The sequence below is a fragment of the Lynx rufus genome, unplaced genomic scaffold (assembly GCF_022079265.1).
Source record: "Lynx rufus isolate CCGP_SWC_20201006 ecotype Redwood Valley unplaced genomic scaffold, mLynRuf1.p SCAF_9, whole genome shotgun sequence".
NCBI lineage: Eukaryota > Metazoa > Chordata > Mammalia > Carnivora > Felidae > Lynx > Lynx rufus.
Window position 1 is genome coordinate 8,796,063 of NW_025814897.1, and position 25,218 is coordinate 8,821,280.

The 25,218-nt window shown below is 39.9% G+C and overlaps 1 protein-coding gene across 1 annotated transcript in view; it reads left to right on the plus strand.

The window, feature by feature from the left end:
• Positions 1–25,003, plus strand: part of FDX1 (ferredoxin 1) — a 42,864-nt gene extending 17,861 nt beyond the window's left edge. Inside the window, exons 3-4 of the mRNA XM_047071758.1 lie at positions 19,408–19,537; positions 24,859–25,003. Coding sequence (XP_046927714.1) covers positions 19,408–19,537; positions 24,859–24,973 — 245 coding nt within the window. The 3' untranslated portion in view covers positions 24,974–25,003. The remainder of the gene's footprint in view (positions 1–19,407; positions 19,538–24,858) is intronic.
• The last annotated feature ends 215 nt before the right edge of the window (positions 25,004–25,218 follow it).

Sequence of the window (25,218 nt, forward strand, 5' to 3'; positions counted from 1 at the left end):
ACCTAAGTATATTTTAACACAAAAATGTGATAAGAATGTTATAGATTTATGAACAATTAGAACCCATCTCCCTATTTTACCTTTTGGTTCATCCAGGAAAATAACTGTTGAATTATGAGACCAACAATTTCCAAAACCTTTGAGAATATGTCCCTCATAAAGTGTGATCATTTTATACTTACGTGTATATGTGTGTATATATCTATATATCTATATCTATATCTATATCTATATCTATATCTATATCTATATCTATATCTATATCTATATCAGAGTATAGATGGGGTACCTGGGTGGCCCTGTTGCTTGAACGTCTGACTCTTAATTTTGGCTTAGGTCATGATCCCAGGGTTATGAGATTGAGCCCTGCGTTGGGCTCCATGCTGAGCATTCATTCTCTCTTGAGATTCATTCCCTCTCTCTCTCTCTCTCTCTGTCTCTCTCTCTGTCTCCCTCCCTCCCTCCCTCTCTCACTCTCTCTCCCTCTCTCCCCTGCATTTTCTCTCTAAAAGAAAAAAAGAAAAAATACAGATAACATATACATACATATTTATATGTACACACATACACACATTTCCTCCATTAATTTATATAACCAACCACTTATAAAGACACTAAAAACTGACAGCCATTGATATTACTGTGGGGTTGTATATGAGCGTGTCACATAACTTTTGCCCTTTCAGTCCCATCTCTTTCCATGTGTCATTATATTAGTGCACCCATATTCTCATCAGCTATCACTTTTAGATTGAAGGTGCTGTAGTTGTTGTTACTTTTGTATCCTTTATCCTTTTATAGGTTGCCTTCCAGCCTTTGTTTTGTAGACTTGGTCCCCGTGTGTGTGATAAGATTAAAACATGATAGTTGTTCCCCATTTTATGAATAGTGTTTTGTTCCCCAGATCCATTTTCAGATCATTTAACTGCTTCGCATTTAGGATCTGTTTTTCCATGAAAATAATATACATGGTGGCTCAATTTCCAAGCCAACCCACAGAACCTATTTCTTCATAACTAACTTAATCACCATTTACAGCCTGGTTTCTATGAGAAAATTATGCATTGCAATTTCTAACTCTGGATCAAGAAAACATACTTAACTCCCTGGATCCATCTACTACACACACACACACACACACACACACACACACACACACACCCCATACCACACACATTCACTTCAGAGACTCCTTTCTCCACTTTGTACCCCATTCTGGTAGTGGGAACACATGCACAGCTGATTTTCAATACAGATGATTTCATGGAGGAATGGAGCCTGGGAATGCCGTGATGCTTAAAGAGGAGTTAGAAGATGAGGCCCAATAGGATTGTCATCTACTTTGTTCCTGCCCATAGCCTTTGGCAGTTTGGGTTGTGACTCTAGTGGAGTTGGGAGCTACGGGAATCTTCATTAAGGATGTGAGCAGCTTCCATGTTTTAACTGAAAACAAGTAGGTTCTGGTTGTGCAAAATCAGGTGCTGATGAAGGGTATCGACAAAAAACCTACAACTAACATCCTGCTTAATGGTGAAAGATGGAATGCCTGTCCCCTAAGATCAGGCAAAGGTGACTAGCCTCACCATTCCTGTTTAATGTCATGCTGGAAGTCTTAGCCTGTCTATTATGGTGGAAAAAAAAAAGGAAAATTAAAAAGGCATATGGATTGAAAAGGAAGAAATAAAACTGTCTGGTTTTGACAATGATTGTTGTTTACATTAAAAAAATCACAAGGAGGGGCGCCTGGGTGGCGCAGTCGGTTAAGCGTCCGACTTCAGCCAGGTCACGATCTCGCGGTCCGTGAGTTCGAGCCCCGCGTCGGGCTCTGGGCTGATGGCTCAGAGCCTGGAGCCTGTTTCCGATTCTGTGTCTCCCTCTCTCTCTGCCCCTCCCCCGTTCATGCTCTGTCTCTCTCTGTCCCCAAAATAAATAAACGTTGAAAAAAAAAATTAAAAAAAAAATCACAAGGAATGTACAAAAAAATCTTAGAACTAATAAGTGAGTTTATTTAGCAAAGTCCCTGGATACAAGATGAACACACAAAAATCCATTGTATTTCTATATACTAGCAATGAACACCTGGAAACTGAAAATTTTTTTAAAGAACATTTACAGTAGCTCCCCAAATTGACATTTTTTAAATTTTATTTTTTATTTTTTACAATTTATATCCAAATTAGTTAGCGTATAGTGAAACAATGATTTCAGTAGTAGATTCCTTAATGCCCCTTACCCATTTAGCCCATCCCCCCTCCCACAGCCCCACCAGTAACCCTCAGTTTGTTCTCCATATTTATGAGTCTCTTCTGTTTTGTCCCTCTCCCTGTTTTTATATTACTTTTGTTTTCCTTCCCTTATGTTCATCTGTTTTGTCTCTTAAAGTCCTCATATGAGTGAAGTCATATGATATTTGTCTTTCTCTGACTGAGTTATTTCACTTAGCATAATACCCTCCAGTTCCATCCACGTAGTTGCAAATGGCAAGATTCCATTCTTTTTGATTGCCAAGTAATACTCCATTGTATATATGTACCACATCTTCTTTACCCATTCATCCATTGATGGACATTTGGGCTCTTTCCATACTTTGGCTCTTGTTGATAGTGCTGCTATAAACATGGTGGGGGGGGGGCCCACGTGTCCCTTCGAAACAGCACACCTGTATCCCATGGATAAATGCCTAATAGTGCAATTGCTGGGTCTAGGGTAGGTCTATTTTTAGTTTTTTGAGGAACCTCCATACTGTTTTCCAGAGTGGCTGCACAGCTTGCATTCCCACCCAAATCGTCATTTTGAGGTTTAAATCTAACAAAATATGTATAGGATCTATCTTTTGAAAATTATAATACTCTGAGGAAAGAAAGACCAAAGTAGTGGAGAAGCTTACTTTGTGGATTGGAAGACTTAACATAGTAAAGATGTCAGTTCTTCTCATTGATTTGTTATCTTGTTCCTGATACTAGAGGAAAAGCTTTCAACTTTTAACAATTAGTTGTGGGCTTGTCATATGTAGCCTTTATTATGTTGAGGTATGTTCCTCTATATTGTAAACTTGTTGAGAGTTTTTATCAGAAATGGGTGTTGAATTTTGTCATGCTTTTTCTGCATCTGTTGTGTTGATCATATGATTTTTAACTTTCTCTCTATTAATGTGGTGTATCACATTGGTTTATTTGCATATGTTGAACCATCCTTACATCCCAGGAATAAATTCCACTTCATCATGGTGTATGATCCTTTTAATGTGCTGTTGAATATTTTGCTAATATTTTGTTGAGAATTTTTACATCTATTTTCATCAGAGGTACTGGCTTGTTGTTAACTTCTCTGGTAGTGTCCTTATCTGGCTTTGGTATCAGGTTAATTTTGGCCTCATAAAATAAGTTTGGGAATATTCCTTTCTCTTTAGTTTTTCAGAAGAGTTTGAGAAGAATTGGCATTAATTCTTTTTTAAATGTTTGGTAGAATGTACCAGTTAAACCATTTGGTCCTGGACTTTTCTTTTTTGGGAGGTTTTGATTACTCATTTAATCGTTTTACTCATATTGGTCTGCTCAGATTTTCTATTCATGATTCAGTCTTGGTAGGTTGTATGTTTCTAGGAATTTGTCCATTTATCTTAGGTTGTCCAATTTGTTGGTATATAATTGTTTCATAGTAGTCTCTTATGATCCTTTGTACTTGAGTGGTGGCTGTTGTAATATCTCTTCTTTAATCTGATACGTATATTTTTGAGTCTTCTTTATTAGTCTAGCAAAAGGTTTTTGTTAGTTTTATGTTTTCAAAAAAACAACTCTTAGTTTCATTCATCTTTTCTATTATTTTCTGGTCTCTTTCATTTATGTTCTGTTCATTGTTATTTCCTTCCTTTTGCTAACCTTGGGCTTAGTTTTTTCTTCTTTTTCTAGTTTCTTGAGGTTTAAAGTTTGAGATCTCTCTTTTTTCTTAATGTAGCTATTTATCATTATACACTTCCTTCTTAGAACTGCTTTTGTTGCATTCCATAAGTTTTGAGTTGTTGTGTTTCCATTTTTGTTTGTTTCAGGATTATTGTTATTACTATTTTTATCTTTTGATTTCTTCTTTGGACAATTGGTTGTTCAGGAGTGTATTATTAGTTTTCACATATTTGTGAACTTTATAGTTTCTCTCCTGTTATTGATTTCTAGTTTCGTATTGTTGTGGTTGGAAAAGATACTTGGTATGATTTCGGTCTTCTTGAATTTTTAAGACTTGTTTTATGACCTAACATAGGACCTATCTTGGAGAATATTTAGTGTGCACTTGAGAAGATTATATATTCTGGTGCTGTTGGGTGGAATGTCTATTAGGTCCATTTGATCCAAAGCATAGTTAAAGCCTAATTTTTCCCAGTTGATTTTCTGCCTGGATGATCTATCCACTGTTGAAATTGGGGTATTGAAGTCCCCTACTATTGTTGTTTTTCCCTTTAGATTTGTTAGTCTTTACCTAATATATTTGGGTGTTCCCATGTTGGGTGAACATATTTTTAAAATTGTTACATCTTCTTGATGAGCTGACTCCTTTATCATTATCATAAGTGCCTTCTTTTTCTCTTATTACAGCTTTTGAATTAAAGTCTATTTTGTCTGATATGAGTATATCGAACTCTGTTTTGGTTTCCACTTGCATGGGGTATCTTTTTCTAACCTTTCACTTTGAGCTTTTGTGTCCTTGAAGCTGCAGTGAATCTCTTGTAGGTAGCATATAGTTGGGTCTTGTTTTTTATCCATTCAGCCACTCTATTCCTTTTGAATGGAGAATATAATCTATTTACATTTAGTGTAATTATGATAGGTAAGGACTTACCAGTGCCATCTTATTCATTATTTTCTGGCTGTTTTGTAGCTCCCATATTCTTTTATTCCTTTCTTGCTGTATTCCTCTGTAAATTGATGATTTTATATAGTGGTATCTTTGATTCCCTTAATCCTTTGTGTATCTGCTGAGGTTTTTGCTTTGTGACTACCATGAAACTTATATAAAACATCTATAGATAATTACTGTCTGTTTTATTCTGATAACAACTTTGATCACATGCCACAAAACTACCTTTTTACTTCCCCCTTTCAGTTTTTGATTAATCACTTTATATTATATATTTATTAACAAATTGTTGTAGCTATAGTTATTTTTATACTTTTGTCCTTTAATCTTTATACTGGAGTTAAGTGGTGAATACCCCACCATATTACAGTATTAGAATATTCTAAATGTGACTGCATTCTTACTTTTACCAGTGTGTTGTACATTTCCATGTTACTAATTAACATCCATTCATTTAATTTAATTTTATTTTTTTAGTACTCTCTACACCCCATTGTGGGGCTTGAACTCATGACCCCGAGATCAAGAGTCACATGCTCTTCTTACTGAGCCAGCCAGATGTCCCACTTCCTTTCATTTTAACTTCAAGAATTCTTTTTATCACTTCTTTTTTTTTTTTATATGAAGTTTATTGACAAATTGGTTTCCATACAACACCCAGTGCTCATCCCAAAAGGTGCCCTCCTCAATACCCATCACCCACCATCCCCTCCCTCCCACCCCCCATCAACCCTCAGTTTGTTCTCAGTTTTTAACAGTCTCTTATGCTTTGGCTCTCTCCCACTCTAACGTCCTTTTTTTTTTTTTTTTTTTTTTTTCCTTCCCCTCCCCCATGGGTTCCTGTTAAGTTTCTCAGGATCCACATAAGAGTGAAACCATATGGTATCTGTCTTTCCCTGTATGGCTTATTTCACTTAGCATCACACTCTCCAGTTCCATCCACGTTGCTACAAAAGGCCATATTTCATTTTTTCTCATTGCCACGTAGTATTCCATTGTGTATATAAACCACAATTTCTTTATCCATTCATCAGTTGATGGACATTTAGGCTCTTTCCATAATTTGGCTATTGTTGACAGTGCTGCTATGAACATTGGGGTACAAGTGCCCCTATGCATCAGTACTCCTGTATCCCTTGGGTAGATTCCTAGCAGTGCTATTGCTGGGTCATAGGGTAGGTCTATTTTTAATTTTCTGAGGAACCTCCACACTGCTTTCCAGAGCGGCTGCACCAATTTGCATTCCCACCAACAGTGCAAGAGGGTTCCCGTTTCTCCACATCCTCTCCAGCATCTATAGTCTCCTGATTTGTTCATTTTGGCCACTCTGACTGGCATGAGGTGATACCTGAGTGTGGTTTTGATTTGTATTTCCCTGATAAGGAGCGACGCTGAACATCTTTTCATGTGCCTGTTGGCCATCTGGATGTCTTCTTTAGAGAAGTGTCTATTCATGTTTTCTGCCCATTTCTTCACTGGGTTATTTGTTTTTCGGGTGTGGAGTTTGGTGAGCTCTTTATAGATTTTAGATACTAGCCCTTTGTCCGATATGTCATTTGCAAATATCTTTTCCCATTCCGTTGGTTGCCTTTTAGTTTTGTTGGTTGTTTCCTTTGCTGTGCAGAAGCTTTTTATCTTCATAAGGTCCCAGTAATTCACTTTTGCTTTTAATTCCCTTGCCTTTGGGGATGTGTCGAGTAAGAGATTGCTACGGCTGAGGTCAGAGAGGTCTTTTCCTGCTTTCTCCTCTAAGGTTCTGATGGTTTCCTGTCTCACATTTAGGTCCTTTATCCATTTTGAGTTTATTTTTGTAAATGGTGTGAGAAAGTGGTCTAGTTTCAACCTTCTGCATGTTGCTGTCCAGTTCTCCCAGCACCATTTGTTAAAGAGGCTGTCTTTTTTCCATTGGATGTTCTTTCCTGCTTTGTCAAAGATGAGTTGGCCATATGTTTGTGGGTCTAGTTCTGGGGTTTCTATTCTATTCCATTGGTCTGTGTGTCTGTTTTTGTGCCAATACCATGCTGTCTTGATGATGACAGCTTTGTAGTAGAGGCTGAAGTCTGGGATTGTGATGCCTCCTGCTTTGGTCTTCTTCTTCAAAATTCCTTTGGCTATTCGGGGCCTTTTGTGGTTCCATATGAATTTTAGGATTGCTTGTTCTAGTTTCGAGAAGAATGCTGGTGCAATTTTGATTGGGATTGCATTGAATGTGTAGATAGCTTTGGGTAGTATTGACATTTTGACAATATTTATTTTTCCAATCCATGAGCAGGGAATGTCTTTCCATTTCTTTAAATCTTCTTCAATTACCTTCATAAGCTTTCTATAGTTTTCAGCATACAGATCCTTTACATCTTTGGTTAGATTTATTCCTAGGTATTTTATGCTTCTTGGTGCAATTGTGAATGGGATCAGTTTCTTTATTTGTCTTTCTGTGGCTTCATTGTTAGTGTATAAGAATGCAACTGATTTCTGTACATTGATTTTGTATCCTGCAACTTTGCTGAATTCATGTATCAGTTCTAGCAGACTTTTGGTGGAGTCTATCGGATTTTCCATGTATAATATCATGTCATCTGCAAAAAGCGAAAGCTTGACTTCATCTTTGCCAATTTTGATGCCTTTGATTTCCTTTTGTTGTCTGATTGCTGATGCTAGCACTTCCAGCACTATGTTAAACAACAACGGTGAGAGTGGGCATCCCTGTCGTGTTCCTGATCTCAGGGAAAAAGCTCTCAGTTTTTCCCCGTTGAGGATGATGTTAGCTGTGGGCTTTTCATAAATGGCTTTTATGATCTTTAAGTATGTTCCTTCTATCCCGACTTTCTCGAGGGTTTTTATTAAGAAAGGGTGCTGGATTTTGTCAAAGGCCTTTTCTGCATCGATTGACAGGATCATATGGTTTTTCTCTTTTTTTTTGTTAATGTGATGTATCACGTTGATTGATTTGCGAATGTTGAACCAGCCCTGCATCCCAGGAATGAATCCCACTTGATCATGGTGAATAATTCTTTTTATATGCTGTTGAATTCGATTTGCTAGTATCTTATTGAGAATTTTGGCATCCATATTCATCAGGGATATTGGCCTGTAGTTCTCTTTTTTTACTGGGTCTCTGTCTGGTTTAGGAATCAAAGTAATACTGGCTTCATAGAATGAGTCTGGAAGTTTTCCTTCCCTTTCTATTTCTTGGAATAGCTTGAGAAGGATAGGTATTATCTCTGCTTTAAACGTCTGGTAGAACTCCCCTGGGAAGCCATCTGGTCCTGGACTCTTATTTGTTGGGAGATTTTTGATAACCGATTCAATTTCTTCGCTGGTTATGGGTCTGTTCAAGCTTTCTATTTCCTCCTGATTGAGTTTTGGAAGAGTGTGGGTGTTCAGGAATTTGTCCATTTCTTCCAGGTTGTCCAATTTGTTGGCATATAATTTTTCATAGTATTCCCTGATAATTGTTTGTATCTCTGAGGGATTGGTTGTAATCATTCCATTTTCATTCATGATTTTATCTATTTGGGTCATCTCCCTTTTCTTTTTGAGAAGCCTGGCTAGAGGTTTGTCAATTTTGTTTATTTTTTCAAAAAACCAACTCTTGGTTTCGTTGATCTGCTCTACAGTTTTTTTAGATTCTATATTGTTTATTTCTGCTCTGATCTTTATTATTTCTCTTCTTCTGCTGGGTTTAGGCTGCCTTTGCTGTTCTGCTTCTATTTCCTTTAGGTGTGCTGTTAGATTTTGTATTTGGGATTTTTCTTGTTTCTTGAGATAGGCGTGGATTGCAATGTATTTTCCTCTCAGGACTGCCTTCGCTGCGTCCCAAAGCGTTTGGATTGTTGTATTTTCATTTTCGTTTGTTTCCATATATTTTTTGATTTCTTCTCTAATTGCCTGGTTGACCCACTCATTCGTTAGTAGGGTGTTCTTTAACCTCCATGCTTTTGGAGGTTTTCCAGACTTTTTCCTGTGGTTGATTTCAAGCTTCATAGCATTGTGGTCTGAAAGTATGCATGGTATAATTTCAATTCTTGTAAACTTATGAAGGGCTGTTTTGTGACCCAGTATATGATCTATCTTGGAGAATGTTCCATGTGCACTCGAGAAGAAAGTATATTCTGTTGCTTTGGGATGCAGAGTTCTAAATATATCTGTCAAGTCCATCTGATCCAGTGTCTCATTCAGGGCCCTTGTTTCTTTATTGACCGTGTGTCTAGATGATCTATCCATTTCTGTAAGTGGGGTGTTAAAGTCCCCAGCAATTACCACATTCTTATCAATAAGGTTGCTTCTGTTTATGAGTAATTGTTTTATATATTTGGGGGCTCCGGTATTCGGCGCATAGACATTTATAATTGTTAGCTCTTCCTGATGGATAGACCCTGTAACTATTATATAATGTCCTTCTTCATCTCTTGTTACAGCCTTTAATTTAAAGTCTAGTTTGTCTGATATAAGTATGGCTACTCCAGCTTTCTTCTGGCTTCCAGTAGCATGATAAATAGTTCTCCATCCCGTCACTCTGAATCTAAAGGTGTCCTCAGGTCTAAAATGAGTCTCTTGTAGACAGCAAATAGATGGGTCTTGTTTTTTTATCCATTCTGATACCCAATGTCTTTTGGTTGGCGCATTTAATCCATTTACATTCAGTGTTATTATAGAAAGATACGGGTTTAGAGTCATTGTGATGTCTGTATGTTTTATGCTTGTAGTGATGTCTCTGGTACTTTGTCTCACAGGGTCCCCCTTAGGATCTCTTGTAGGGCTGGTTTAGTGGTGACAAATTCCTTCAGTTTTTGTTTGTTTGGGAAGACCTTTATCTCTCCTTCTATTCTAAATGACAGACTTGCTGGATATAGGATTCTTGGCTGCATATTTTTGCTGTCTAGCACCCTGAAAATCTCGTGCCAATTCTTTCTGGCCTGCCAAGTTTCAAAAGAGAGATCAGTCACGAGTCTTATAGGTCTCCCTTTATATGTGAGGGCACGTTTACCCCTTGCTGCTTTCAGAATTTTCTCTTTATCTTTGTATTTTGCCAGTTTCACTATGATATGTCGTGCAGAAGATCGATTCAAGTTACGTCTGAAGGGAGTTCTCTGTGCCTCTTGGATTTCAATGCCTTTTTCCTTCCCCAGTTCAGGGAAGTTCTCAGCTATTATTTCTTCAAGTACCCCTTCAGCACCTTTCCCTCTCTCTTCCTCCTCTGGGATACCAATTATGCGTATATTATTTCTTTTTAGTGTATCACTTAGTTCTCTAATTTTCCCCTCATACTCCTGGATTTTTTTTATCTCTCTTTTTCTCAGCTTCCTCTTTTTCCATAACTTTATCTTCTAGTTCACCTATTCTCTCCTCTGCCTCTTCCATCCGAGCCGTGGTGGTTTGCATTTTGTTTTCCATTTCCTTTAAAGCGTTTTTCAGCTCCTCGTGACTGTTCCTTAGTCCCCTGATGTCTGTAGCAAGAGATTCTCTGCTGTCCTGTATGCTGTTTTCCAGCCCAGCGATTAATTTTATGACTATTATTCTAAATTCACTTTCTGTTATATTATTTAAATCCTTTTTGATCAGCTCATTAGCTGTTGTTATTTCCTGGAGATTCTTCTGAGGGGAATTCTTCCGCTTGGTCATTTTGGGTAGTCCCTGGTGTGGTGAGGGCCTGCAGGGCACTTCCCCTGTGCTGTGGTGTATAACTGGAGTTGGTGGGCGGGGCCGCAGTCAGACCTGATGTCTGCCCCCAGCCCACCGCTGGGGCCACAGTCAGACTGGTGTGTGCCTTCTCTTCCCCTCTCCTAGGGGCGGGATTCACTGTGGGGTGGCGTGGCCCGTCTGGGCTACTTGCACACTGCCAGGCTTGTGATGCTGGGGATCTGGCGTATTAGCTGGGGTGAGAAGGCAAGGTGCACGGCGGCAGGGGGGGCAGGCTTAGCTCGCTTCTCCTTAGGTGATCCACTTCAGGAGGGGCCCTGTGGCAGCCGGAGGGAGTCAGATCGCTGCCGGAGGTTTGGCTCCGCAGAAGCACAGAGTTGGGTGTTCGCGCGGAGCGAGCAATTTCCCTGGCCGGAGCCGGTTCCCTTGGGATTTTGGCTGGGGGATGGGCGGGGGAGATGGCGCTGGCTAGCGCCTTTGTTCCCCGCCAAACTGAGCTCTGTCGTCCGGGGGCTCCGCAGCTCACCCTCCCTTTGTCCTCCAGCCTTCCCGCTTTCCGAGCAGAGCTGTTAACTTAAGACCTCCCAGACGCTAAGTCGCGCTTGCTGTCGGAACACAGTCCGTCAGGCCCCTCCGCTTTTGCAAGCCGGACTCGGGGGCTCTGCTTGGCCGGCGAGCCGCCCCTCCGCCCCGGCTCCCTCCCGCCAGTCCGTGGAGCGCGCACCGCCTCGCCGCCCTTCCTACCCTCTTCCGTGGGCCTCTCTTCTGCACTTGGGTCCGGTGACTCTGTTCTGCTAATCCTCTGGCGGTTTTCTGGGTTATTTAGGCAGGTGTAGGTGGAATCTAAGTGATCAGCAGGACGCGCGGTGAGCCCAGCGTCCTCCTACGCCGCCATCTTCCCAGAATCCTTCTATCACTTCTTATAAAGCAGGTCTAGTGGTGAAGAACTTCCTCACCTTTCATTTGTCTGGGAAAGTCTTTGTGTCTCTTTCATTTCTGAAGGACAGCTTTGTCAGAGTGTTTTTTTGTTGGTGTTTTTCCTGTCAGCATGTTTTGTATGTAATTTCAGTGTCTCCTGGCCTATAAGGTTTCTGCTGAGAAATGCAGTGATAGCTTTATGGGGATTCCCTTGTAAATTACAAGCTGCTTTTCTCTTGCTGCTTTTAAGATTCCTTCTCTGTCTTTGATCTTTGGCAGTTTTATTGTAATGTGTCTCGAAGAACATCTTTTCAAGTTGAGTTTGTTTGGGGACCTATGAACTTCATGAATTTGCATGTCTAAATCTCTCCCAGATTTTGGAAATTCTCAGCCTTTCTTATTTCTTTAAATAAGCTTTTTGGTGTCTTCTCCCTCTATTCTCTGTCTGGCACTCCAGTAATTCATGGATTGTTTGTTTTGATCGTCAAAACACCAGTAGATCACATAGGCTTTCTTACTCTTTTCCATTCTTTTTTCTTTTTCTCTGACCGAATAGTTTCAAAGATCCTATCTTCTAATTCACAGATTCTTTCTTCTGCCTGGTCCATTCTGTTGTTGATGGTCTTGCTTACATTTTCCATTTCATTCATTGTATTATTCAGCTCCAAAAGTTCTTTTTGGTTCTCTTTTATGATTTCAAAACTCTTTGTTAAACTTACCATTTTGTTCATGCATTTTTCCTCCTGATTTCATTGAATTATCCTTCTGTGTTTTTTTTTTCTTTTTTTCTTTTTTTGGAGCTCATTGAGTTTCCTTAAAAGCCCTATTTGGAATTCTTTATCAGGTAAACAGCAGATCTTCATGTCTTTGGTGTCGCTTACTGGAAGATTATTGTGTTCTCTTAGTGGTGTCATGTTTCCTTCATTTTTCATGTGCCTTGAAGTCTCATGATGCTGTTTTCACATTTGTAGTAGCAGTCGTCTCCTCCAGTCTTCACTGACTGATTTTGGGAGGGAAATACTTTTTGTCAGCCCTACTAGGGATTCTGAGGCTTTCTCTGGCCTTCGGTGGATTCACCTGCTGTACTCTTGCTTCCTCTTGTGGCAGGTTCTGAAGCTTATGTGTCTTCTCTGGATTCTGCAGAGCCAGGTTGTGTACTGACAACCTTCCTTTTACTTTTCCAAGGGCAGTCTCTCCCAGGCCCATAGGTTCGTGCGCATTCTTACTAGTCATCTACATAAGCTCAGCATTGCTTCCCTTGGGAGTGTGCATGGGGAGTTGGCCACCGGCTCAGAAGGGGGATGTATCTTTGGGCTGGCTGGCTGAATCTGTGGGTGAGGCATTCCCAGTGCTCATGGGAGGGACTTCTACTAGAGCACATGACATGGTCAGTAAGACTCACGTCTCTTTGATATATTGTGAGCCCTGGCTGCTGTCTCCTAGCCACTCACTGACACCTATTTGTTCAGCTCAAACTCAGTACTCTGGATGAGGCAAGAGGCCTGTTTGGCAGCATTTTCTCAAAATGGCTCTCCTCATTCTTGGGCCACACCAAAGTTTCAGCCTCCTGCCTGTATCCCACAGCTCTCACCATGTTGTGGGTGGGTGCCAAGTTATCGTTGTGAAGCTGGGATATGATAGGGACATGTCTTTATTGTCCATCTTGCTGATACCACTCCCTCACCACAGTTAATTTGAAAACACTTTCATTACTCCAAATGGAAATTCTATACCATTTAGCTATCACTCCCCAACCCCACATTTCCCTCCCCCTGTACAATTACGTATATACTTTTTATATCTGTAGGTTTGCCTATTCTGGATACTACATGTAAATGGAATCATATTATAAGTCATCTTTTGTAACTGACTTCTTCCATTTAGTATATTAAAAACATTTTTAATGTTTATTTATTTTTGAGAGAGAAAGTGCGCGCACAAGCCAGGGAAGGACAGAGAGAGAGGGAGACACAGAATCCAAAGCAGGCTCCAGGCTCCGAGTTGTCAGCACAGAGCCCAACGTGTATCTTGAACCAGCAGACCACAAGATCGTGACCCGAGCCAAAGTCTGACATTCAACTGAGTGCGCCACCCAGGTGCCCCCCATTTAGTATATTTTTAAGGTTCATCTATGTTGTAGCATATATCAGTACTTCATTTTTATGGCCAAATAATATTCCATTTTATGGATATACTACATTTTGTTTACAGTTTCGTCCCTTCGTGGATATTTGGATTATTTTAACTTCTTGGTTATAGCCAAGGTACAAAGGCAACTAATGAAGGAAGGATACTTACTCTTTTCAACAAAGGGTGTAATGTTGGAACAATTGGACATCCATATGGAAAATAAAAAGGAATCTTGACCTAAACTGCACACTTTATACAAAAATCAACTTAAAATTGATTGAGATCTAAATGTAAAAGTTAAACTATGACACTCCTAAAACAAAGCATCAGAGAAAATCTTTGGGACCTAGAGTAGGCAAAGAGTTCTTACATAGGATGCTAAAAGCACAATCTAAAGAAAAAAATATATGAATTGGAATTCATCAAAATTAAAAACTTTTACTCTGCCAATGACACAGTCAAGAGAATGAAAAGACAAGCTAGAGTATGAGAAAATACTTGCAAATCACGTGTCCAGTTAAGGTCTAGTATCGCTAACATGTAGGGAACTCTCAAAACTCAACACTAAAGAGCAAACAACCCAATTAAAAAATGGTAACAGATATGAACAGGCACTTCACCAAAGAGAATATAGAGATGACAAATAAGCACATAAAAATATATTCATGGGCATCTGGACTTGAACTTGCACATACATACAACTCTGGGCCATTTGAAGCTTTCTGTTAGTGGTATAAGAGACAAAATGATGCCATTCTCCCAAATGGCTTTGGAAAAAGTGATGGAAATCCACCCCCTCACCCCCAGACAAACCCCCAGATATCCAACGTCTTCAGTTTTTGGAGAAAATGCAAATGAAAACCACAATGCAATACCACGACATACCTGCTGGAAACAAATTGTAGTTCATCCACACAGTGGAATACTTGTCCGCAGTAAATAGGAATGAATTGTGGACGTCTGCACATGACAACTTGGATGAATCTTGTAGGCATTCTGCTGAGTGAAAGAAGCCCATTTCAAAAGGTTGCGTATGGTATGGTTATATTTATGCGACGTTCTGAAATGACTACACTATAGGATGGAGACCAGATCCATGGTTGCCGGGGGTTAGGGATGGGGGAGGGTGTGACTCCAGAGGAACAGCCCAAGGGAATTTTGGGGGTGATGAAACTGTTCTGTATTGATTGTGGCAGTGGTCGCACAAATGTATACAGGTGTTAAAATACATAGAACTACATCCATTCACGTGCTTGCTAATTGGGGGGCAATCTTGAACTATAAGACCAGGAGGAAATAGCCATCATGAAATAATGTTTTATGAGATGAAAAACGAAAAAAAATGAGTAACTTTTTTCCTGAAATAGCCTCTTGTTCTTCTCACAGTTTTAGGCTCTTTGAAAAAATGTATTTTTTCCTCCTAAGTACTTTTTTCAGAGACCTGTCTTCACTATTTTCTAAAAGCCCTCCTGATTTTTTTTTTTTAGAAAAAAATTTTTAGAAAAATTTTAGCTTAAATCTCAAACAAAAATACCACTCAAATTGTCTTATTATCTTGGGGAGTTTGTAAGATTGTTTCTTCTAATAAGTGTGATTCATGAGGTCTTAGAAATCTTTGTTGCAGATTTTTTTCTAAAGTGACACTGGTACCAAAATATGACCGTTATGTTTTTCTGGTATAATGTTAGCCATCTTACACAGGCTGAATTGATTTCATTCTGAGACATTCTATTGTATTTGAATTCTTCCTATTACAAAGAATAAGAAAAGCATACCTTTTGACATCTTATGGCAGACAAAGTTTGAAAGGGACCATAAAATAAAGGGTGATCCTGAATGTAGTACATCCATTTCCAGAGTAAACACGGGACTAGAATGTATAATAGGAGCTTAACTTGTACGGACCAAAAGTTAACCTTCTGTGTATTATACTCGACGTTTGTCAAATCCCTATTAGAATCCTCTTCATCTCTGAGCTTGGCAACGTAAGCAAGATGTGGAAACAGTTGGCAGGTTTCCTGAGAAGGCAATGGAAATTAGAGGAGAGAATGAAAATAAAACCTTCAAGAGAAGGTTGGAAGAATTGAGGTTTCCTAGGGAAGGGAGGTGAAAGCACATGGAGAGGTGGAACATGCATGGTAACTCTTCATTTCATCTGACCAGGGGGTGCAAAAAGGACTGTCCTAAATTTTTCCAGAGAGATTTACTGGGCATGTGACGACCTTTTGTCTCCATTCCAAGATGATTGAGACCATATTGTACGCACTGTCCTCTTCCCTGGGCTTTTCTCATATTGCACTTTTCTGGTTCGCTCTCTACCATTGGGGACATTCTTATTTTGACTCTCTTTCTCGGAGGGGGTCTCTCCTTGGCTGTCTCTGCTTCCTTCCATCATTTTACCCTTCCCCCTGGAGAAATCTCATGGTTTTTGCTTCTGTCTTATTCATCTCGAATCCATCCTTTCCACACAACCACCAATGAGATCCGTCCAAAGTAAAACATGCCATGTCACGTCCTGCTCAAAATCCTTCAGCTGCTTCCTGTAGCCTACAGCAGGGGCTCGGGACCACCACCTCTGCAGTGGCTGGATCTGGGAAAGGAGAGGAGGAGTGATGGGTGTCCGTACCCCACCCCCCCAGCCACTCCCATCACTGTGGCAGCCCAACCTGAGAGATGGTTGTTTGCCTGCGTGTGTGAATTACCCACCCAGCATGTCTGGAAACAAGGTAGAAAATAATGGGCCTATGGAACAAGTTCTGCTCCTGAGAAGAGCATGGGAGACCCTCCAGGCTTGGTCCCCTGCTTGTGCAGCCCCCGAACACCCCATCCTGCCTAGAAGCGAGGGTTCTCTTCCTCGCGTCTTCTGTCACACACGGCCCACAGTTCTCAGGATTCGGTTTTCTCAATAGCAAAACTCTGAAGGCAAGTATAAGCTCTTTAAATTAAGAGAGTGGTTTGAAATACTTTGTAAGGATTGTTTGACGTACATTTTAAAGACCCAAGGAGGCCGGCTTTCCCGATTTTTGTCCTACAGTATCTCTGGAGGGATGTGCCATTTTAGTTTCGAGTTTGGATGGGGTATTGATGAGATGAAAATAGGGATCAAGATTTAATGTATGTTTATTGGATACTAGTGAACAAGCCCATTACGAATTATAATTCTTCTCGGGGCGCCTGGGTGGCTCAGTTGGTTAAGCGTCCGACTTTGACCCAGGCCATGATCTCACAGTTTGTGGGTTCAAGCCCTGCATCGGGCTCTGTGCTGACAGCTCAGAGCCTGGAGCCTGCTACAGATTCTGTGTCCCTCTCTCTCTGCTCCTCCCCCGCTCATGCTCTGTCTCCTTCAAAAATAACTTTAAAAAACATGAAAAAAAATTAAAAAAAAAAGAATTGTAATTCTTCTCTGTGGAGTCATAAAATATTGGAGGCACAAGGCTCTTAGAGATCATCTACCTCAATCATTATACAGATGAGAAAAAAACCGAGGCCCTTGTGAGACTTGCCTGGGACACAGGAGACAGTGTGCTTAAGTCTTCAGGGTCCCATTACAGCAATTTTCCTTTTAACACAGGACTTTTTGAACTTGAGATGTATATATGAAGCCCCCCTCCCTTTTAAGTAAAATATATCCATTTACTTTTTTGTGTGAAATGTTTCAAATTTACACAAAAATAGAATAGGAAACTATTGTTCAAATAACTGATTGCTGTGTGTATATACTTGTGTGTGTGTGTATGTATATATATTTATATATATATATACATTTGTATATAAATATATTTTTATATATTTAATATTTAGGTAAGGTGACTTAAATTATGGAGTGGTAGGAACAAGTTATCTTCGACACTGGGAAACTCAGCTGAAGCCGTTGACTCTCTCTTAACTAGCAATATGACCTCTAGGCTATTGATTTAATTTCTTGGGTTTATTTCCTGTTGTATTTAAAAAGAAAGTAGAATTACTTTACGATTATTTGTAACTTCCAAATAATACTATTAATACATAATAATGTTAATATGTGAATAATAATAACAACAACAATAATGCAGTTGTATCCGGCTTACTACCTACCAGTCATGGTTACAATACACATGTTAAGTAAACACTCATGTAATTCTTGCAACTACCGAGTGAGGTTGGTATACTTACTGCTGAGGGAACTGAGGCATGGGGGCTGTTAAAGTAGCTCAAGGTGATGCCATTAGTACAAAGTGCAGGTAGGATTGAAGCCTGACAGTCTGGCTCCAGAACTCACCTGTAACTCCTATGCTCCACTGAATGCTCTCTCTTCTCTCTTTTTTTTTAATATGAAATTTATTGTCCATGGGTTTCCATACAACACCCAGTGCTCATCCCAACAGGTGCCGTCCTCAGTGCCCATCACCCACTTTTCCCTCCCTCCCACCTCCCATCAACCCTCAGTTTATTCTCACTTTTTAAGTCTCTTATGGTTTGCCTCCCTCCCTTTTTTTTTTCCCTCTTCCCCCTCCCCCTCCCCCATGGTCTTCTGTTAAGTTTCTCAGGATCCACATAAGAGTAAAAACATATGGTATCTGTCTTTCTCTGCCTGACTTAATTCATTTAGTATAATACCTTCCAGTTCCATCCATGTTGCTGCAAATGGCCAGATTTCATTCTTTCTCATTGCCAAGTAGTATTCCATTGTATATATAAACCACAACTTACTTATCCATTCATCAGCTGATGGACATTTAGGCTCTTTCCATAATTTGTGCCCTCTCTTCTCTTAATCCCGTTACTGCTTTGAATTAGATTTAGTAAAAATGAACACTTAAGGAAGTTTCTCATTCCTCTGTTAAATTTTTTAGATAATAAAGTGTGATTAACAAATGTTTAAATTATAAGGGAATAACTCTTATTAAAATGATTAATTCATTCAAGGAAAATTAAGAAGGTTACTAGTTATTGATAATAGTTCTGTATTTAATGTACTGTTTATTGACCAAAACCAAATCTAAATCCAAGTAAGTTACTCCTAGGACTCTATAATCTTTAAAGTTGTGTAAAGGCTTTAAAAATTATTGTGAAAAGGGGCACCTGGGTGGCTCAGTTGGTTGGACGTCAGACTTTGGCTCAGGTCATGATCTCGTGGTTCGTGGGTTCAAGCCCCGCGTTGGGCTCTGTGCTGACAGCTCAGAGCCTGGAGCCTGCTTCAGATTCTGTGTCTCCCTCTCTCTCTGCCCCTCCCCCACACGCGCTCTGTCTCTGCCTCTCAAAAATAAACATTAGAAAAACAAAAAACAAAATTAAAAGAAATGGAACAAGAGAAATATTCTTATCTTATTATTCAAAAACGAATGGCTCTTAAAATGACTTCTTTGATTCTCTCTCAATTACGGGGAAAGATAGAGAAGAGTATTTAATTTGATATAGGCATATGTTTGGTTGCTTTCTAAATCTTCTCATATACCACAAGGCTTCATAAATTGTGTTGAGCTCTCCAGAATAAAGGTAAATAACTTATATAGCTATCATAAAAATTATTACCATGTAAGTTTAAAAATGCATATTGGTATATGCATGCATGTCTGAGTTTATTAACTTGTAAGCTCTTTGATATCAGGATCTTGTATTTTTGTGTTTCTCTTCATGGCATGTAACCCAGAACCTTTTTGAAACAATATGTGAAAGTGATTTTATATTGGGGGGGAGGAGAGAGGGGGATAAGGGGGATTGGGAGGTAGAGGGGTTGGGGAGGGTAGTCCCTAATACTCATTATTATTCAGAAACAAAGTCTGTATACTAATGTGGATTCTAAAATTTAGAAATAATTAACTTTAATTAAAACTAGATTCGAATTCTGTGTAATGGAGGGGAGAGTGTCTTCAATGTCTGTTGCCTTTATAGGTGCATGTGAAGGAACCTTGGCCTGCTCTACGTGTCACCTCATCTTTGAAGACCACATATTTGAGAAGTTAGATGCTGTCACTGATGAGGAGAATGACATGCTCGATCTGGCGTACGGGCTAACGGATAGGTAAGATTTTAGGATGACTTCAACTGTACTAATAATCTGGGAAGATAAAGGTTTTAGTAGTTCATATCTACCTAAGACCAGCCTCATGCATGTAAGAGTGATCTCCTGGCATAGATAGATGACAGACACGAACTTTGAATATCAAATATGTGACATTTCTTTTTGTTTTCACTATTCTACAGTTTTCACCCTTGTGAAACTTTCCATTTTGCTAAAATAAAAAAAATTAAAAAAAACAATTGAATGTATTGGAGATACAAGTTCTAGATTCTGATAAATCTACTTTAGTCAGTTTTTTATCCCAGGGATTAATATTTTTCACAATTTAATGAGTTGGGATTCAATTTAATGCTTTTTACAGTGTTCTTGAAGGACAGATTTGAAAATTGGGTGAAATTTTCATGGGAAGTTTTACCTACTTCAAAGAACAGAATTTTAAAACAAACTTAATGTATAATAACAACTATATTAAAATGAATAGTCCTGTTTCTAAGTGTACCTGATAGTAATTTATTCAGAGCTTATTCTTGTTAATTAATTAACGGGTGGAATTCCTCTCAAAGGTAGTCAGATTTATAGTAACAGGTGATATCAAGTGATATTTTTAAAAAATATCTATTTAAAAAAATTACCTCGTCTTTTGGTTGGAGTTAGAGGAGGTAGCTAGTTGAGTTACTGTTTCAAAGGACAACATAATGAGGGCTGGCTTAATTCAGGTTGGCTTTGGTGTCTAACCATAACTTGGCGACCCTAATGAAAAACAGTTGTTTAAAAAATTAAAAGTAATAGTAATAATAATAGCTTGATTTGTGTATTATATAACCATAATTGTGTTAATTCCTTAACGTAGATCATCTTACTTAATACTCACAAAATTGCTTAGCTCGTTAGTATTTATTTAGAGGTGAAGAATCACCTTATTCCATTGTGGTTCATTTCTCCCGTGGTGGCAGTGAGACGGATACCCCGGCGGGAGAAGCCGGGAAAGCAGTATCTCTGTAGACTTCACAGCAGAGCGGGCTGTGGCTGCCATTGTCCTGTCCCCCTTCACACCTTCAGGTGCCATATTCTCTGTCAACACCTTTTTTCTCCCCCACGAAGAGTGACACATAGAGTACACTCAATGACTGTTGTGGGGAAAGAGTAGGATGCTTCTCACAGGTAGCAGTGATAAAACACTTGGACACATCTGGAACGAAAATAATTTTGTTCAAACCTAGTACCATAGACAGAAACTGTTTCTAGGGTACCATATACAAAGGATTCCAAAACAGAGGAACAAGGAAGTTCAGCCTTTTGGTTCATACATGTATTTTAAAGTTAAGTGCTCTGTAAATGTCTTAAATTTTTAAGCTAAAACACCACTGTTTTAATGTTTATTGTAGGGTGTCCTTACCCACGATTATTGACCCACTGGTGACACATGGGCTCATCTGGCCCTTACCGTAGTGGTTACTTGTCTCTCTTTTCGTGTGACAGCTGGTGCCGTGTCTGTTTCTTCACCGTATCTCCAGTGTACGATTCACAATAGGGCCTCACCAGCTCTTTGTGGAATTAGTGGTCGATAGAAGGAGAAATTCAGGAATTATCTGTGAATCTGTATTTGATGATAGTCATTGCTCGCTGCCACCAATTTCCAGGGATAATTTGTCTAGAGGCCTCAGTTTCTGTAGTTGTGAGATGAGGATAATATTAGTACCTACCTGGTAGGGTTGTTTGTGAACTTTTCGGGACAGGGTCTGGGGGGGAAAGCACTCATTAAATAGCTTTTAGCACTGTAATGATAAAAATACCAATTTATATGCCAGATACTTACTATAATGCCTCGGTACTTTACAGAGGCGATTTCTAACCTTCAGGGTTAGACAATATCGTCACCATTTCATAGGGGAAAACAAGGTTTAATTAATTATCAGAGATTTTCTCAAGGCCCCACAGCTAGAGAATAACACAGCCTTGATTTGAATCAGTTATGTTGGGCCCCAAAGCCCTTGATCTTGCACTGTTTCAAGCTGCTTCTCTGAATTGAAAACCAAACCTTAGGAGGAAAGTATAAATACAATACCCCAGTATATTTGCACTGTCAGGTAAAAATGGCAAAGGTGACTGGAGAAAATACCTTCAGGGTTGGCACAGTGTCAGAATTTTATGCAACTAATAGTGAAATCAAGGCTGCCTTGCTATCTGTCCTTGTCTGCAGGTACCAGATACTTTCTAGGCTGGGGAGACCTAGAACAAGGGGGTAGAGGAAGGAGGGAGTGAGAAAACAGCCACAGGCCCCCACTGCCCGGTCTTCCAGGGCCAACCCTCTCTGGGTTCCCATAACACACACTTCCTGTTCCTGCACTTCCACGGCACTTCTTGTATTCTGCCCCTTTTCACTGACCGCTCTTTCCATCTCTGTTTCTCTTACTAAATTAAAAGTGCCTCCGGAGACTGGCATTATCTTCTCTTTATATGAACAGCGGGAAATCACCAGCAGTCTCTCTAGGTAGGACTCTCCACAGCCCTGAGGAATTGGTCTAAGATGGCTTGCCACATTTTCTCTCTTGCAGACAGAGCTAAATGCATAATTGAGTACCGTGAAGGCGTCTGCAGTCAACAAATAGGAATTTTTGGTAGAAGGGGATTTTTTTTTTCTATGAGAAATCAAGATTTCCTGTGGTTATATTTACTCCCTTAATCAAAAACTTCCCAGTGGTCCCTCATTGCTCACTGGTTAAAACCTAAGCTCTTCTGTTGGTGTTCAGAGCTGCCTGTGGCCTGGTGGCCGTTCCAACCCATCTCCCTACTTGCGTGGCAGCCGAGCCAAGCTAAAAACCCGTATCACCTCAGATGTGCCTTGAATCCTGGTTACCTTTGCCTCAAATGCCTTTCTCCTTTATCTTTTATTAAACGTTACCTCCTCCCCGTCCTTAAAGCCTGTTCTAAACACCATCTCCCCTGGCCAGAATTAAGTGCTTCCTTCTCAGAATTTTTGGCTTTCTCTCTCTGTGGTATTGGTCACAATCTCCCATGTTCATTATCTGCAAATGTGTCTCCTCTCTTCTATTTGATTGAGAGTACATTCCTCAATACTGGTATTGGTAAATCATTTCCACAGCAGCCCTGTGAGGAGCTCATTTATTATTCATCTTTAGGGTTAGGCTAGGAAATTAATGTCTGGCAGGTTAAGAAAGTTGCCTGTGAACATGCCACGTTCAGTGCTGGATCCTGGACCACTGATTGGTTGGCTCTAACCCCACTGCTGCCTCTGTACTGCGGCCCTGGTACCTAGGACGTAAAAGTGTCCAACACAGATTGAAGTGAGTTGCTATTCTGTGCTTACTCACTGACATTTAGTGCTGTGCCTTCAGATGCTCAGTAAGTGCTCGATGGCTGCGTTAACCAAACAAAGACCTGCATGCCACATTCCACCAAATTGTAGACAATCTGACTGCAAGACTAATATTTTTATGTGCCTCTAAGAAAGCAAAAAGCACTGCCGATTAAAATACGGTACACAGTTATCACTCAGCATTTTGTGCATCTCAAAAGAGCTAGACATAGATTTGTCTAAGCATAGATTTGTACATCACTGTTAAAAAAGTAAGATGTAGGGGCGCCTGGGTGGCGCAGTTGGTTAAGCGTCCGACTTCAGCCAGGTCACGATCTCACGGTCTGTGAGTTCGAGCCCCGCGTCGGGCTCTGGGCTGATGGCTCGGAGCCTGGAGCCTGTTTCCGATTCTGTGTCTCCCTCTCTCTCTGCCCCTCCCCCGTTCATGCTCTGTCTCTGTCTGTCCCAAAAATAAATAAACGTTGAAAAAAAAAATTAAAAAAAAAAAAGTAAGATGTAAATAAAATAAAATTGGTAGTAATCCTGAAAAAAAATGGAATTATCGGGGGCGCCTGGGTGGCTCAGTCGGTTAAGTGGCCGACTTCGGCTCAGGTCATGATCTCGCGGTCCGTTGAGTTCGAGCCCCGCGTCGGGCTCTGTGCTGACAGCTCAGAGGCTGGGGCCTGTTTCATATTCTGTGTCTCCCTCTCTCTGACCCTCACCGGTTCATGCTCTGTCTCTGTCTCAAAAATAAATATTGGGGCGCCTGGGTGGCGCAGTCGGTTAAGCTTCCGACTTCAGCCAGGTCACGATCTCGCGGTCCGTGAGTTGGAGCCCCGCATCAGGCTCTGGGCTGATGGCTCAGAGCCTGGAGCCTGCTTCCGATTCTGTGTCTCCCTCTCTCTCTGCCCCTCCCCCGTTCATGCTCTGTCTCTCTCTGTCCCAAAAATAAATAAACGTTGAAAAAAAAAAATTAAAAAAAATAAATAAATAAATAAACGTTAAAAAAAAATTTTTTTAAAAATGGAATTATCGTTCTTCTGATGACACATATTTGCTTTACTAATATCAAATTTATGTCCTGCTGTGTATGTTTCTGTATTCTTAACTTTTATAATCCATTTGAACTCATTTTGAGTGGTAATTAAATTCACACATGTAGTATTACCATCTTTCCCTCAACTCAGTTGAAGAGACACCTATAAAACATCGTCACTGAGTTCATAGCTGTGATGTGACACAGCTCCTGGCACGGCTATGATGGTTAGATGCATCTCAATTTCAGGGATGTCAAAAATGTGGCAAAAAATATGCATCTCATAATTGATGACTTAAGTCTACGCATTATCTCAAATTTCTTGTTTTAAAAAGTATAGCTTTGGGTTGCCTGTGTGGCTCAGTCGGTTAAGCGTCTGACTTCTGCTCAGGTCATGATCTCAACGGTTCGTGGGTTCGAGCCCCGCATCAGTCTCTGTGCTGACAGCTCAGAGCCTTGAGCCTCCTTTGGATTCTATGTCCCCCAGCTCTCTCTGCCCCTCCCCCACTCATGCTCTGTCTCTCTCTTTCTCTCTCTCTCTCAAACATAACTAAACATTAAAAAAAAAGTGTAGTTTTATTTTATAGTCTATATGGTTTTAACTGTTGGGGGATTGATCAGTCATTCTCTTGGTGTTGCTGAAACTTCTATTCTTTCCACCAATGTTGTGCCTTCTGATCATTTCACTGCTTGCCAGCCCTCTCAGCATAAACCAGTGGTTGTAGTAGATGACAGAAACTGAAGATTAAAGTGCTTTGGCAACACCTCGCTTTTCATTTTTCATATCTACGTTCTACCCTCTATACCCTCTAGCTTTGAAAGGGTTGGGTATGTCTTTTTGATGCAATGGGAATTTAAAAGGTAAGTGAATCTCTAACTGCTTTGGGTAAGAAAATATCCAACCAGCTGCACTGCCTTGTGAATAATCTATACTTGACCCTAAACCACATCTCTCCCTCTCTTACACAGATCTCGGTTGGGCTGCCAAATCTGTTTGACAAAGTCTATGGACAATATGACCGTTCGAGTACCTGACGTGGTGGCCGATGCCAGGCAATCCATTGATGTGGGCAAGAACTCCTAAGCTAGAATAAATTGGAATATTTTCACAAAATTCTACCTATTTTTATAGTTATTATTTCTTAATGTAATGAAATGAGAACATGGGTGAAGGGGTTTATTATGATGATTAGCTTTACTACTTTAATTGACCTTACATAACTACTGCATTTTGTAGTTCTAAAGGTATGCAATCCTTATTTTGGTTAAATTATAAAAAGCAAATCAAATATTAGAAAAATAGTTAATATCATAAAACCTTACATATTT